Consider the following 12,285-nt stretch of genomic DNA (forward strand, 5'->3'; position numbering starts at 1 on the left):
TATATATGTGTATGTATATATAAGTATGTATGTATATATGTATGTGTATACATATGTGTGTGTATATATATGTGTGTGTGTGTGTATATATATATATATATATATATATATATATATATATATAGATAGATAGATAGATAGATAGATATATTCTTTGATAATAAATATACGCTGAACGTGGATGATCCAGGCACCAATATTTATCCCTAAATTATTTTTTTAAATTGTCTGGCTTTAATACAGCGTAGCATCTTTGTGTGCTAAAATTCTCAGCTCCCCTGTAATAACCATGTGAGTTCAATATCTTCAACGCCTTTCTCCTATTTAAATAGACTAGCACTACCCCTAAACCCTGTCAAACTTCGCGAGATTTGTCAATTGCGGAAGCGTGTTAGACCGTAAACTAATCAAAGCCCGCCTTACTTAGCAGTGGATATCCGCGTCCGCTCACGTGTTGGTTTAATTAGTCCAGCCAATGACAAGTGGTGATCCTGTTGCTAATTCAAGATGGCGGCGACCGTGTCCGTTACTTCGCCGGCGAGCGAGTTGAGGGAAAAGGGTGAAAATGAAGGAAGTAACCGAGGAGAAGAGGAGGAAGGCGGTTTCCCAGAGGATGAGCAGTGGTCCAGTGCGGACCCGGAGGTCGACGGAGAGAAAGTGGGCGGCTCGGAAGGCGGGGAGGCCACGACGCGTCGGCGGACTCCTGAGGAGACGCTGGTCGAGCTGGAGGCCGAGGAGAAGCAGCAGAGGCTGGAGCGGACCCGCCGCGAGTTCCGGAACCGGCGTAAGATCATCATCAGGAACCTGCCGCTGGACATCATCACCCAGGTAAATGGCGGGCAATCGGCCGGCGTTGTCGTCCTGGAGCAAGGCCTGGAACGCCGATCGGCCGCGCGGCGGTGGCGCGCGGTCTGTAGCCCGGATGTCAGCTGTCAATCAAAGCCCGGCACGGGGCTCACGCTGCCTGCGTCAGCAGAAGCCCACTCTTTGTCCCGCTAGCTGGCGAGTGGGGGGCGTGCAGCTATTTTGTTAACTTTGCACACTTTATAAAAGACATCGTGGTTAAAATATCTTCTTAGTTTCGATCGATTGCTGTGCTCCTTGAAGTGTGATTCTTTGGAGGAAATGGTGCGCGGCAAGTTTCCGCAAACTGACTTTTTATGCAATTTACTTGGAGAGTAAATATTGGCTAGGAGATGTACTCTAAGTTTGTGCAATGAGGGAAATCAATCCGATTTAGTTGTATAATATTAATAGAAGGAACCCAGACATTTAATTATGCCCGTAGTTCAGTTCGAAATCTCGGGAGAGTGACTTAACACACCTGATTTAGAAAGATGCATGCGGTACAGAAATCAGCTGACTATATAAAGTTGGGGAGAGCTCTTTGGAACAGAGGTCCTTGAAGGGGGACTTATTGAGGTGCATCAAATTCGAGGGGGCTTGATAAAGTAGGTAGGAAGAGTCCTTTTCCCTTAACTGAATGAAAAATCTGGGGTTCTGGAGTCCTGGAACCAGGCCAGAGGAAAAGTGGAAGATAGAACTTTTAGCCTAGAAGGTGGTAGTAGTCTTAAGAGTTAATTTATGTGAAAGGACATTGGAGCCAGAAAACAATACAACTTTTCAAAAAGCATGGATGTGGACATTAAGAACTGTGACTTCTGGGGCTGAGGTTCAAATACTATAAGGTAGAAATTTCCTTGGTTAGCCCCCTTTTGACAGACATATGCACATGCTCTGGTTATAAATTTTCAGTAATTAAATGAATTCTTGAAATCAGTTTTGGACTTTAGCATTCATTAAACTTACTGAACGTTTACCAGTTTCAACGTGGAAGGAATCCATTGTGTCCATGCTGGGTCTCAGCAGAGCAATCCTATTAGATTCATTAAAATCTACACCACAGTAACGTACAGGCTAGTGTGCTGCTATTACAGCTCAGACCTCAAGAGTTTGGAGTTCGTTTCTGGTGTTCTCTAAGGAGTTTGTACGTCCTCCCTGTGAACACGTGGGTTTCCTCCAGGTGCTCTGGTTCGTTGGCCCAGAAGAATCTGTTCCACGCAGAATCTCGAAATAAATGAATTTCACTAACTTATTGTTCCCGGTGTCCTGCAGCAACTTCTCTTTTGAATGCTTATCAACCCCTTTTGATTCATTTGATACTTAACCACTTTAAGGATGGGTGAAACTGCCAATCACGAGGAATGTATGCGAACTCCATGTAGACAGGACCTGTAACCAGGTCATTTGGCCTTTCCACCCCGCCAACCGTGTTTAAAGTTCTTAAAGTTATAGTGGTGTTTCAGAGTCCACAGTGGAGATACCAGATTTCTTGATCTTTGGTTTGGGCATGGTGTGTGATAGTGTGGTACTTGGGAGGCTGTTTGTGGTGTTTCAATCATGTATAAACTCCTCAACACATTAAGGGTACTTTGATAGGCAGGAACTAGTTGGGCTCTTGATTTTGGATTTTTTGAGCTTTTCCTCATGCACCGTCAAGCCCCACTTCCAGATACGTGTAATTGAAGAGCGTCAAGTATTTTGGTTGAACTGTTACAGAGATAGACATCAATATGCACTTCGGCCCCGAAGGAACACTATTTCATTCAGCTGGTTTTGTGTCTGGTTGAATAGCTATGGAACTTGAACTTCCCTCCCTTTATCCTAATGCCCATGATTGTTGTCCTTGGTAATTAGAGTAGGTCTTGCTGTTACTGAGCAAAACAAACCTATGGAATTAATAGGCCTGAAGCATCGACTGTACCTCTTCGTAAAGATGCTGCCTGGCCTGCTGCGTTCACCAGCAACTTTGATGTGTGTTGCTTGAATTTCCAGCATCTGCAGAATTCCTATTGTTTGTCTATGGACTTAATATCGTTTTGTGTACTTGTTCTAAAATTTGAAGCTATTCATTGGGTTGGGTTTACCTTAGATTCCAAAGGTAAAGCAGCATTCTGCCTAACTTCACTAACCAGTCATTGTATTTAAAATAAAGAACTTGTTTTTTGTTTTGTTGCCCAGTTTTGGACATTTGTTAATCTGATGTGATTCTGCCTCACTCAATGTCGGGATCTCAAACAGCAACGTGCTGCTAAGCAAATGGTCCCAAATCAGAGAGCACTGTGACTACAGTATCAATGAATATGAGCAAAGACAAGAGTATAGGGAGAATAAATCTGTCAGTTTGGATAATAAGTTAAGGATGAGATTCAGTGAAGTAACATAATTTTAAGTTAATCTGGTGATTAACTAAGGCGCTTGGCCAAGTGATTAAGGCGTTTGTCTAGTGATTTGAAGGTCGCTAGTTGGAGCCTTGGCTGAGGCAGCGTGTGTGTTCTTGAGCAAGGCACTTAACCACACATTGATCTGCGATGACACCGGTGCCAAGCTGTATGGGTCCTAATGCCCTTCCCTTGGACAATATTGGTGGAGAGGGGAGACTTGCAGCGTAGGCAACTGCTGGTCTTCCATACAACCTTGCCCAGGCCTGCACCCTGGAAACTTTCCAAGGCGCAAATCCATGGTCTCACGAGACTAACAGATGCCTATATAAAAAAATCTGGTGGATATTTATAACATGGAAAGTTGTGTTCCTCTTTGAACAAATGGGTCAACTTAATATCAGAGAATGTATGCACTATACAACCTGAAATTACTGTTCACACAAAACAAGAAATCCCATAAAGTATGACAGAAATATCAGAACCCCAAACAACCCCCTACCGTGCACAGCAGAAGCATCAACTATCCCCCTCCTAATTGGTATAAATGGATAAGTTCTAGATAATTATTTACACTTTCTATTGAAAAAAAGATATTTTATGAATTCTTGCTGTAATTAAATTATTTCCCCTGCCCCACAGAATTCAAAGCTCCCAACTTCTGTTAGTCGAGTTTTGCTCATTTTTTTGTTGCCCCCTTTTATTTTTATTTCAGAAAAAGGTGTTGTTCATAAATCTGAAGTTTATGGATGGTTTCTGGACAACTGTAACTTTTTTTATTTATAGCACATCATTTTGTAACTTTGAGGAAGCTGAGTATTCTAAAATGTCGTTATAGTTCAAAGTACATATGACAGCACATACAACCCTGAGATTCATTGTCCTGTGGGCATACTCAGAAAAATTTATGGGATAGTAACTATAACAGGGTCAATGAAAGATCAAGTAGAGTGCAGAAGACAACAAACTTGTGCAAATGCAAATATAAATAAATAGCAATATACAAGAAGAACATGAGTTAAACTTTTACCTGAGCAGGATTTAAGTTTGCAGTAGCTATCTGGTTGTTTTTTGTTTGCCTTTGAGGCTGGCCATAAACGTTCAGGAAGAAAACAACTAAATATTCAGATATAATAAATACTTAATGTTATTATGCTATATGAGTTGGAATATGTAATCTTGTTTTTCCACCATTTTGTTCCCCACCCCTTACAGGCAAACAATTTGAGCTTCAAGTTGCTTGTATTGAAGGAATAGTTTGTAAATGATTGACCCATCTCCATTCCTCAGAATGGATTTTAGTTTGTTTCCAAAAGTTGCTGTTTTAAATTTTGAGACTTGAACAATGAATACAATGAATTCCGGTTAATGGGACACATTGGACCTGTACATTCTGGCCGAATTAAGTGGCTGCCCCCAATAGCTGAAGTTTCATGGAAACAGTTAAAAAGGTAGACATTCTACCTTTTAACTGAGTAACAAATTATGTATTAAAATGAAATGCAGAACAAACTGGAACACTGACAATACTAAAACACTATTTCTATTAAATACTATTTCTGTTTTGCACAATTTTTAAATCTATTCAATATACATATATTGTAATTTATTCATTTTTGCTTCTATATCATGTACTGCATTGAACTGATGCTGCTAAGTTAGCAAATTTTATGACACATACCAGTGATAAACCTGATTCTGATTCAGTGTTATAAAATCATGTATTAGCTCCTAATAGTTATCGATAGAGGAAGTCGTCCAGTGTACGTTGCCATGTTCCTTTTACTGTAAATGAACAAAATCAGTGCAGACATTTAGTGTAGATAATGAACTGCCTTCATACAATGCTTTCGACTGCATCCTCGTATTCATTTTCATTGTAATATTCAAGATGATTCACTTTCAAATTCTTTGTAGTTCCTAACTTGTTGAAGTAGTGAAATTGCTTCAATTTTATTCCCTGCTGTTTCTGGCACCACCAAGCCTGAATGTTTGAAACCGTGGTGATCTAAACAGTTCTGAATTGACTTTCTTGCTTATTTCTCACCAATTATCAGTGACAAAAATTACTGCTTTTTGAACATAAATACACACAACTGGTGCTACTTAAAAGTATTTGCTAGAAACACGGTGTAGTGTTGTAATAATGGCCACACGATTGACACGAGTGAGGAACTGTTCAGCAACAGTCCCCTGTCCCAATTAAGTGGCATTGTCTCCCCAATAAATGAAAGAAGTCCCAGCTATTTTCTCAATTAGTTTTTGTTCTTTAAGATTTGTCCCAAATAAGTGGCTGTCCTGATTATCTGATGGCCTATTAACAATAGATTAATCAGAACCCTCTTTATTAATTATTGTGCAGTTTAAAACTCTCCTGAATGGGTTTCACATTAAATAGTAGGCATAGCCTTGAGAGAAATAACCAGGCAATCTATTTATTTAAATTTTTGATAAACATTTTGCCGGATTTGGGGAAGGTCCCAGTTAGTTGCATGGACAGAAGTGATCTCTCCCAAAGATGGCCCTTCCAGCCCTGAGATTTGTTAGGTTCCGTCACACTAGGTATCAAATGCAAGCATTGCTCACGACTTGACTCTTTTTCCTTGTGTTACATATTATCTCATCTCATTTTAATTCATTTTCTTCATGACAGTGCTATATAGTCATAGAATACTAGTGCACAAAAATAGGCCCTTCAGCCCATCTAGTCCATGTCAATCTGATATTTTGCTTAGTCCTATCTACCTGCATCTGTTATCACCGATTAACTGGATTCTGAAAACTCGCACTCATTCCTCTATTGTACATATTTTACTTGTGTACAAGGAGAACAGTATGGCCCCTGTCACCACACTGTTCTGAATTCTGAACAGAGAAATGCTATTTTTATACAGAATTGATTAGCAATATGGATATTGACAATTTGGTAAACTGTATGTTCGAATTCCTTATTTGCCAGAGCAATCGCCATTCACAATGAAGGTGTAAAAAGTCAATAGAAACTACAAGCTAACAACCAATAACACTTTGAAGTTAAAGTAATTGTCCCTTAGTTGGTGTGTGAGTGTGTTTCACATCCTTCTATTATCTTCTTATTTAATCTATGGTAAGCTAAAATGGCTCCAGGAATCTACTGTGCAAAGTAGAGCCATGTTCTTGCCTGCACTGTCTGCATTCTATCCTTGCCTGGACATTTTGTTAACTGTTGCCTTGCTGCATCTTGCATACACCCAAACCATATCCTTACAAACCCTGCCCATCCATATACCTATCTAAACTTCTCTTCAATGTTACAAGTGAACCTGCATCTATCACTTCTGCCACCAGCTCGTTCCACTCTCACACCATCCTCCTGACTGAAGAAGTTTCCCTTCTGATTTCAGTTAAATATTTCGCCTTTTAACCTAAACCTCTGAACTTCAGTTCTAGTCTCACCTAATCTGAAGGGGAAAATGCCTGCATGCATTCACTCGTAATTTTGTATACCTCTATAACAGGGGGTCCTAACCTGGGATCCATGGCCCCCCGCTTAATGGCGTTGGTCCATGGCATATAAAAAAAGGTTGGGAAGTCTTGCTCTGTAAGATCAGATTAGATTCAACTTTATTGTTTTTGTGCCGAGTACACATACAAAGTTGACGAAATGCGGTTAGCATCTGACCAGAAATGCGAAGAATAGTGTTATTTACAAAATAACTGCGAATAAAAAGTAAGTGCTACAGCACACAAATATAAAAGTACTGAGACAGTACAATATGGGTGCAATACTGCTTAACGCTGTGATGTGAGGTTCAGCAGGGTCACGGCCTCAGGGAAGAAGCTCTTCCTGTGACTGCTGGTGCGGGAGTGGAAAGGCGCCTACCGGATGGGAGGAGAGTAAAAAGTCCATGGTTACGGTGAGATGCATCCTTAGAACATCGAACATAGATTACTACAGCACAGTACAGGCCCTTCGGCCCACAATGTTGTGCTGACCCTCAAACCCTGCCTCCCATATAAGCCCCCACCTTATATTCCTCCATATACCTGTCTAGTAGTCTCTTAAACTTCACTAGTGAATCTGCCTCCACCACTGACTCAGGCAGTGCATTCCACGCACCAACCACTCTGAATAAAAAACCTTCCTCTAACATTCCCCTTGAACTTCCCACCACTTACCTTAAAGCCATGTCCTCTTGTATTGAGCAGTGGTGCCCTGGGGAAGGGGCGCTGGCTATCCACTCTTATCTATTCCTCTTATTATCTTGTACACCTCTATCATGTCTCCTCTCGTCCTCCTCCTCTCCAAAGAGTGAAGCCCTAGCTCCCTTCCGTAATCTCTGATCATAATGCATACTCTCTAAACCAAGCAGCATCCTTGATAATGCTTTTCGCCCTGCCCAGGCAGCGTTTATGGTAGATGTTCTCAATGGTGGGCAATTGGGTGCTGATAATCCGCTGGGCAGTTTTCACCACACGCTGGAGTGCTTTGCGGTCCGATATAGGACAATTGCCATACCACACTGAGATACAGTTGGTGAGTATGCTCTCAATGGTACAGCGGTAAAAATCCGTCAGTATCCTGGAACAGAAGTGAGCTTTCTTGATGCTCCGCAAGAAATAAGGGTGCTGTTGCGCCTTTTTGACCAGGATGGAGGAGTTCAGGGACCAGATGAGATAGACAATAGGTGCAGGAGTAGGCCATTTGGCCCTTCAAGCCAGCGCCGCCATTCACTGTGATCATGGCTGATCATCCACAATCCGTATCCAGTTCCTGCCTTATCCCCATAACCGTTGATTCCACTATCTTTAAGAGCTCTATCCATCTCTTTTTTGAAAGCATCCAGAGACTTGGCCTCCACAGCCTTCTGGGGCAAAGCATTCCATTTATCCACCACTCTCTGGGTGAAAAAGTTTTTCCTCAACTCCGTTCTAAATGGCCTACCCCTTATTCTTAATCTGTGGCCTCTGGTTCTGGACTCACCCATCAGCGGGAACATGCTTTCTGCCTCCAGTGTGTCTAATCCCTTAATAATCTTATATGTTTCAATAAGATCCCCTCTCAGCCTTCTAAATTCCAGAGTATACAAGCCCAGTCGCTCCAATCTTTCGACATATGACAGTCCCGCCATCCCGGGAATTAACCTTGTGAACCTACGCTGCACTCCTGCAATAGCAAGAGTGTCCTTCCTCAAATTTGGAGACCAAAACTACACACAGTACTCCAGGTGTGGTCTCACCAGGGCCCTGTATAGCTGCAGAAGGACCTCCTTGCTCTTATACTCAATTCCCCTTGTTATGAAGGCCAGCAGGCCATTAGCTTTCTTCACTGCCTGCTGTACTTGCATGCTTGCTTTCAGTGACCGATGTACAAGAACACCTAGATCTTGTTGTGCTTCCCCTTTTCCTAACTTGACTCCATTTAGATAATAATCTGCCTTCCTGTTCTTACCACCAAAGTGGGTAACCTCACATTTATCCACATTAAACTGCATCTGCCCACTCACCCAGCCTGTCCAAGTCACCCTGCATTCTCATAACATCCTCCTCACATTTCACACTGCCACCCAGCTTTGTGTCATCGCAAATTTGCTAATGTTACTTTTAATTCCCTCATCTAAATCATTAATATATATTGTAAACAGCTGCGGTTCCAGCACTGAACCCTGCGGTACCCCACTGGTCACTGCCTGCCATTCCGAAAGGGACCTGTTAATCGCTACTCTGTTTTCTGTCAGCCAGCCAATTTTCAATCCATGTCAGTACTCTGCCCCAATACCATGTGCCCTAATTTTGCCCACTAATCTCCTATGTGGGACTTTATCAAAGGCTTTCTGAAAGTCCAGGTACACTACATCCACTGGCTCTCCCTTGTCCATTTTCATAGTTACATCCTCAAAAAATTCCAGAAGATTAGTCAAGCACGATTTCTCCTTCGTAAATCCATGCTGACTCGGACCAATCCTGTTACTGCTATCCAGACGTGTCGTAATTTCATCTTTTATAATTGACTCCAGCATCTTTCCCACCACCGACGTCAGGCTAACCAGTCTATAATTCCCTGTTTTCTCTCTTCCTCCCTTCTTGAAGAGAGGGACAACATTAGATCCTTGGAAATGTGGACACCAAGGAATTTGAAGCTTGATACATGCTCCACTACAGCTCCATTGATGTAGATGGGGATGTGAGTGTGGCTCCTAACATGCCTGAAGTCCACAATGATATCCTTGGTCCTCTGGGTGTTAAGGGCCAGGTTGTTGTCAGCACACCACGCGGCCAGGTGCTGGACCTCGTCCCTGTAGGCTATCACGTCATCCCCTCTGATCAGGCCAACCACCGAGGTGTCGTCTGCGAACTTGATTATGGAGTTAGAACCATGTACAGATCTCCCCTCATTCTCCTGTGTGGCATTGAATCAAGCCCTAACCTACTCAACCTTTCCTATAACTCTGGTTCTTGAGTCCTGACAACATCCTTGCAAATTTTCTCTGCACTCTTTCAGTCTTATTGATACCTTTCCTATAGGTATGTGACTAGAACTGCACACAATACTCTAAATTTGGCTTCACCAACATCTTGTACAATTTCAACAGAACATCCCAACTTTTGTACTCAGTGCCCTGATTTATGAAGGCCAATGTGATTAAAGCTATTTTACGAGTGTATTTGCATATGGTTCTACTTTCAAGGAATTATGAATCTGTTTCTCTGGTCCCTTGATGTAGAGCACTCTTAAGAACCTTATCATTTACTATGAGTCTTACCCAGGTTTGCCCTCAAGTGCAACACCTCACAATCGTTTCATCTGCCAGTATTTCATCCCATTTTCCCAGCTGGTCCAGATCATACTATAAACTTTGATAACCTTCCTTGCGGTCCAATTTTGGTGTCATCAAAAAATTTGATCCAGTTACCACACTAACGTCTAAATTATTAATATAGATGCTAAAAACAACAGACCCAGTTCTGATTCCTGCAGCACACCACTAGTCACAGGCCTCCAGTCAAGAGACAACCGTCTAGTACCACTCTCTGGCTTCTCCCACTTAGCCAATGCTGAATCCACATTACTACTTCGTTTCTCAGCCATCATCCCATGTGGGACTTGGTCAAAGGCCTTGCTAAAGTCCATGTAGACAATGAACACTGCCTCTCCTTCAACTTTCCTGATAAAGTCTGTAAAACTGAATGAGATTGGGTAGACATGACCCATCATGCACAACGCCATGTTGACTTTCTATCCAAATCCTTGGCCTGTTCCTTAGAATTCCTTTCAATAATTTACCCATGACTGACGTCTGGCTCACTATCGTGTCATTTCCTGACATTTTAGAGCCTTTCTTGAACAACCAAACAACATTTGCTCCAGTCCTCCTACAATTTCTTCACTAGCCTCCCATGAGGTCTAACGGGGCATCTTGTCAAGTGCTGGGGATTTTGTCTCCCTGACTTGCCATGAGACAATCAGCACTTCCTCTTCAGTAATCTGTATATGGTCAGTAACCTCAGTACTCACTGCCTGAGTCCTGTAAATCTCCCCATCTCTTCTGGCTCCATAATGTTGTCTCTTGCTATCCTTTTGCTCTTAATATAACTAGAAACCCTTGGGGGTTCTCTTTCATCTTGTGTGTCAGTGCAGTTTCATGTCCTCTTTCAGCCCAAGCTTTTCCTTTTCGACTGGCTCACCTGCCTCTGTGTTTTGCTAATTTGCATGCTGCAGGTATTGCTGGTGAAGCTATCTTTTGTTGCTCCTAACAAGGTGGTGGTGAGACACCACCATGAACCACTGGAGTATGTGTGGTTATGCTACTCTTGGAGTGCTCTGAACTTGAAAGTTCTAGGATCTGTACTTGGCAACAGTGGAGGAAAGGTAGTGTATTTCTAAGACAGGGTGATGGACATCTTTGAGAGCATTCTGCAGATGGAGGTAGTCTTGTATGGCACTGCCTTTTTTTCTTACTGGCAATAGCAGTTGTGTGTTTGTGAGGAAACCTCACTTAGGTGCTGCCGACCTTTGCATATGGTGCATTTGATACTATTTATGCTGGTTGCTTGGTTCTAGATGCTGTCATGCTTTCGGAGGGTTGTTGGGACGACATTCATCCCAAATTTGCAAATTCCATCACAGCTGACTTACTTGCTAATGGAGCACTTGACTTTGGTAATGCCTTCGAATTTCATGGGAGATGATTTAATTCTAATGGAAATGATCATAGCAAAGCAACTGTATAATGTTAATATTCTTTTCAACCTATCAGTCTCTGCCCTGACATTCTGTATTTTAATCAATGCAAGTAACAACCATGTCATTATCCATGCAGTTCTCCAAACATTGTTTCAATTACACACACAAAATGCTGGAGAAACTCAGTAAGCCAGGCAGCATCTATGCAGGGTGGGGGGGGGGGGGAAACAGTCAACGTTTCAGGCCAAAACCCTTCTCCTAGGGTCCGCCGAAGTGTCTCAGCCTGCAATGGCGACTGTACTTTTCCTTTCATAGATGCTGCCTGGCCTGCTGAGTTCCTCCAGCATTTTGTGCATGTTGCTTGGATTTCCAGCATCTGCAGATTTTCTCTTTTTTGTGATTGTTTCAGTACCTCTACTTTCACCATGAAATGTTAAAACTTTGCAATTATTGTTAGTATTGCCTCTGGTCACCATTGCAAATTTCTCTCCCACTTCCTCATTGTTGCTGCTTCCCATTTCAAGTGCTTTGGTTTGCTTCACTTTGGAACACATTGTATAAATACAAATTGTGTCCAACATACTGCTCTGTATCAATTATGTTAACATCCGTTTGAGTAAATATTTTTCTGGTAAAACTTTAGAGATAGAAAGTTTCTTTGTTCTGTTTATCAAATAAAATCTACTGTTGACTTGAGAAACTGCCAGTGCTGGAGGTCAAGAGCAACACACAAACAGCTGAAGGAACTTGGGCAGCATCTGTGGAGAGAAATACGTGGCTGACATTTTTGGTTAAGACCCTTCTTCAGAACTGGAAAGAAGGAGAGCAGTGGCCACAGTAAAAGGATGGGAGAGCTGGCAGGTGTTGGGTGTCTACTGTTGATTTCCTGTCCCTTTTCTT

At 42.1% G+C, this 12,285-nt stretch overlaps 1 protein-coding gene across 3 annotated transcripts in view; it reads left to right on the forward strand.

The window, feature by feature from the left end:
- The first annotated feature begins 418 nt into the window (after positions 1-418).
- Positions 419-12,285, forward strand: part of raver1 (ribonucleoprotein, PTB-binding 1) — a 51,858-nt gene continuing 39,991 nt past the window's right edge. For 2 of the 3 annotated variants that reach the window (XM_063036074.1, XM_063036077.1), the window contains exon 1: positions 420-828. In XM_063036074.1, coding sequence (XP_062892144.1) covers positions 508-828 — 321 coding nt within the window. In that variant the 5' untranslated portion in view covers positions 420-507. Of the gene's footprint in view, positions 829-12,285 lie in introns of all 3 variants that reach the window. The other variant, XM_063036075.1, reaches the window with a different exon arrangement.

The sequence above is a fragment of the Mobula hypostoma genome, chromosome 29 (genome assembly GCF_963921235.1).
Source record: "Mobula hypostoma chromosome 29, sMobHyp1.1, whole genome shotgun sequence".
In the NCBI taxonomy this organism is placed as follows: Eukaryota; Metazoa; Chordata; class Chondrichthyes; order Myliobatiformes; family Myliobatidae; genus Mobula; species Mobula hypostoma.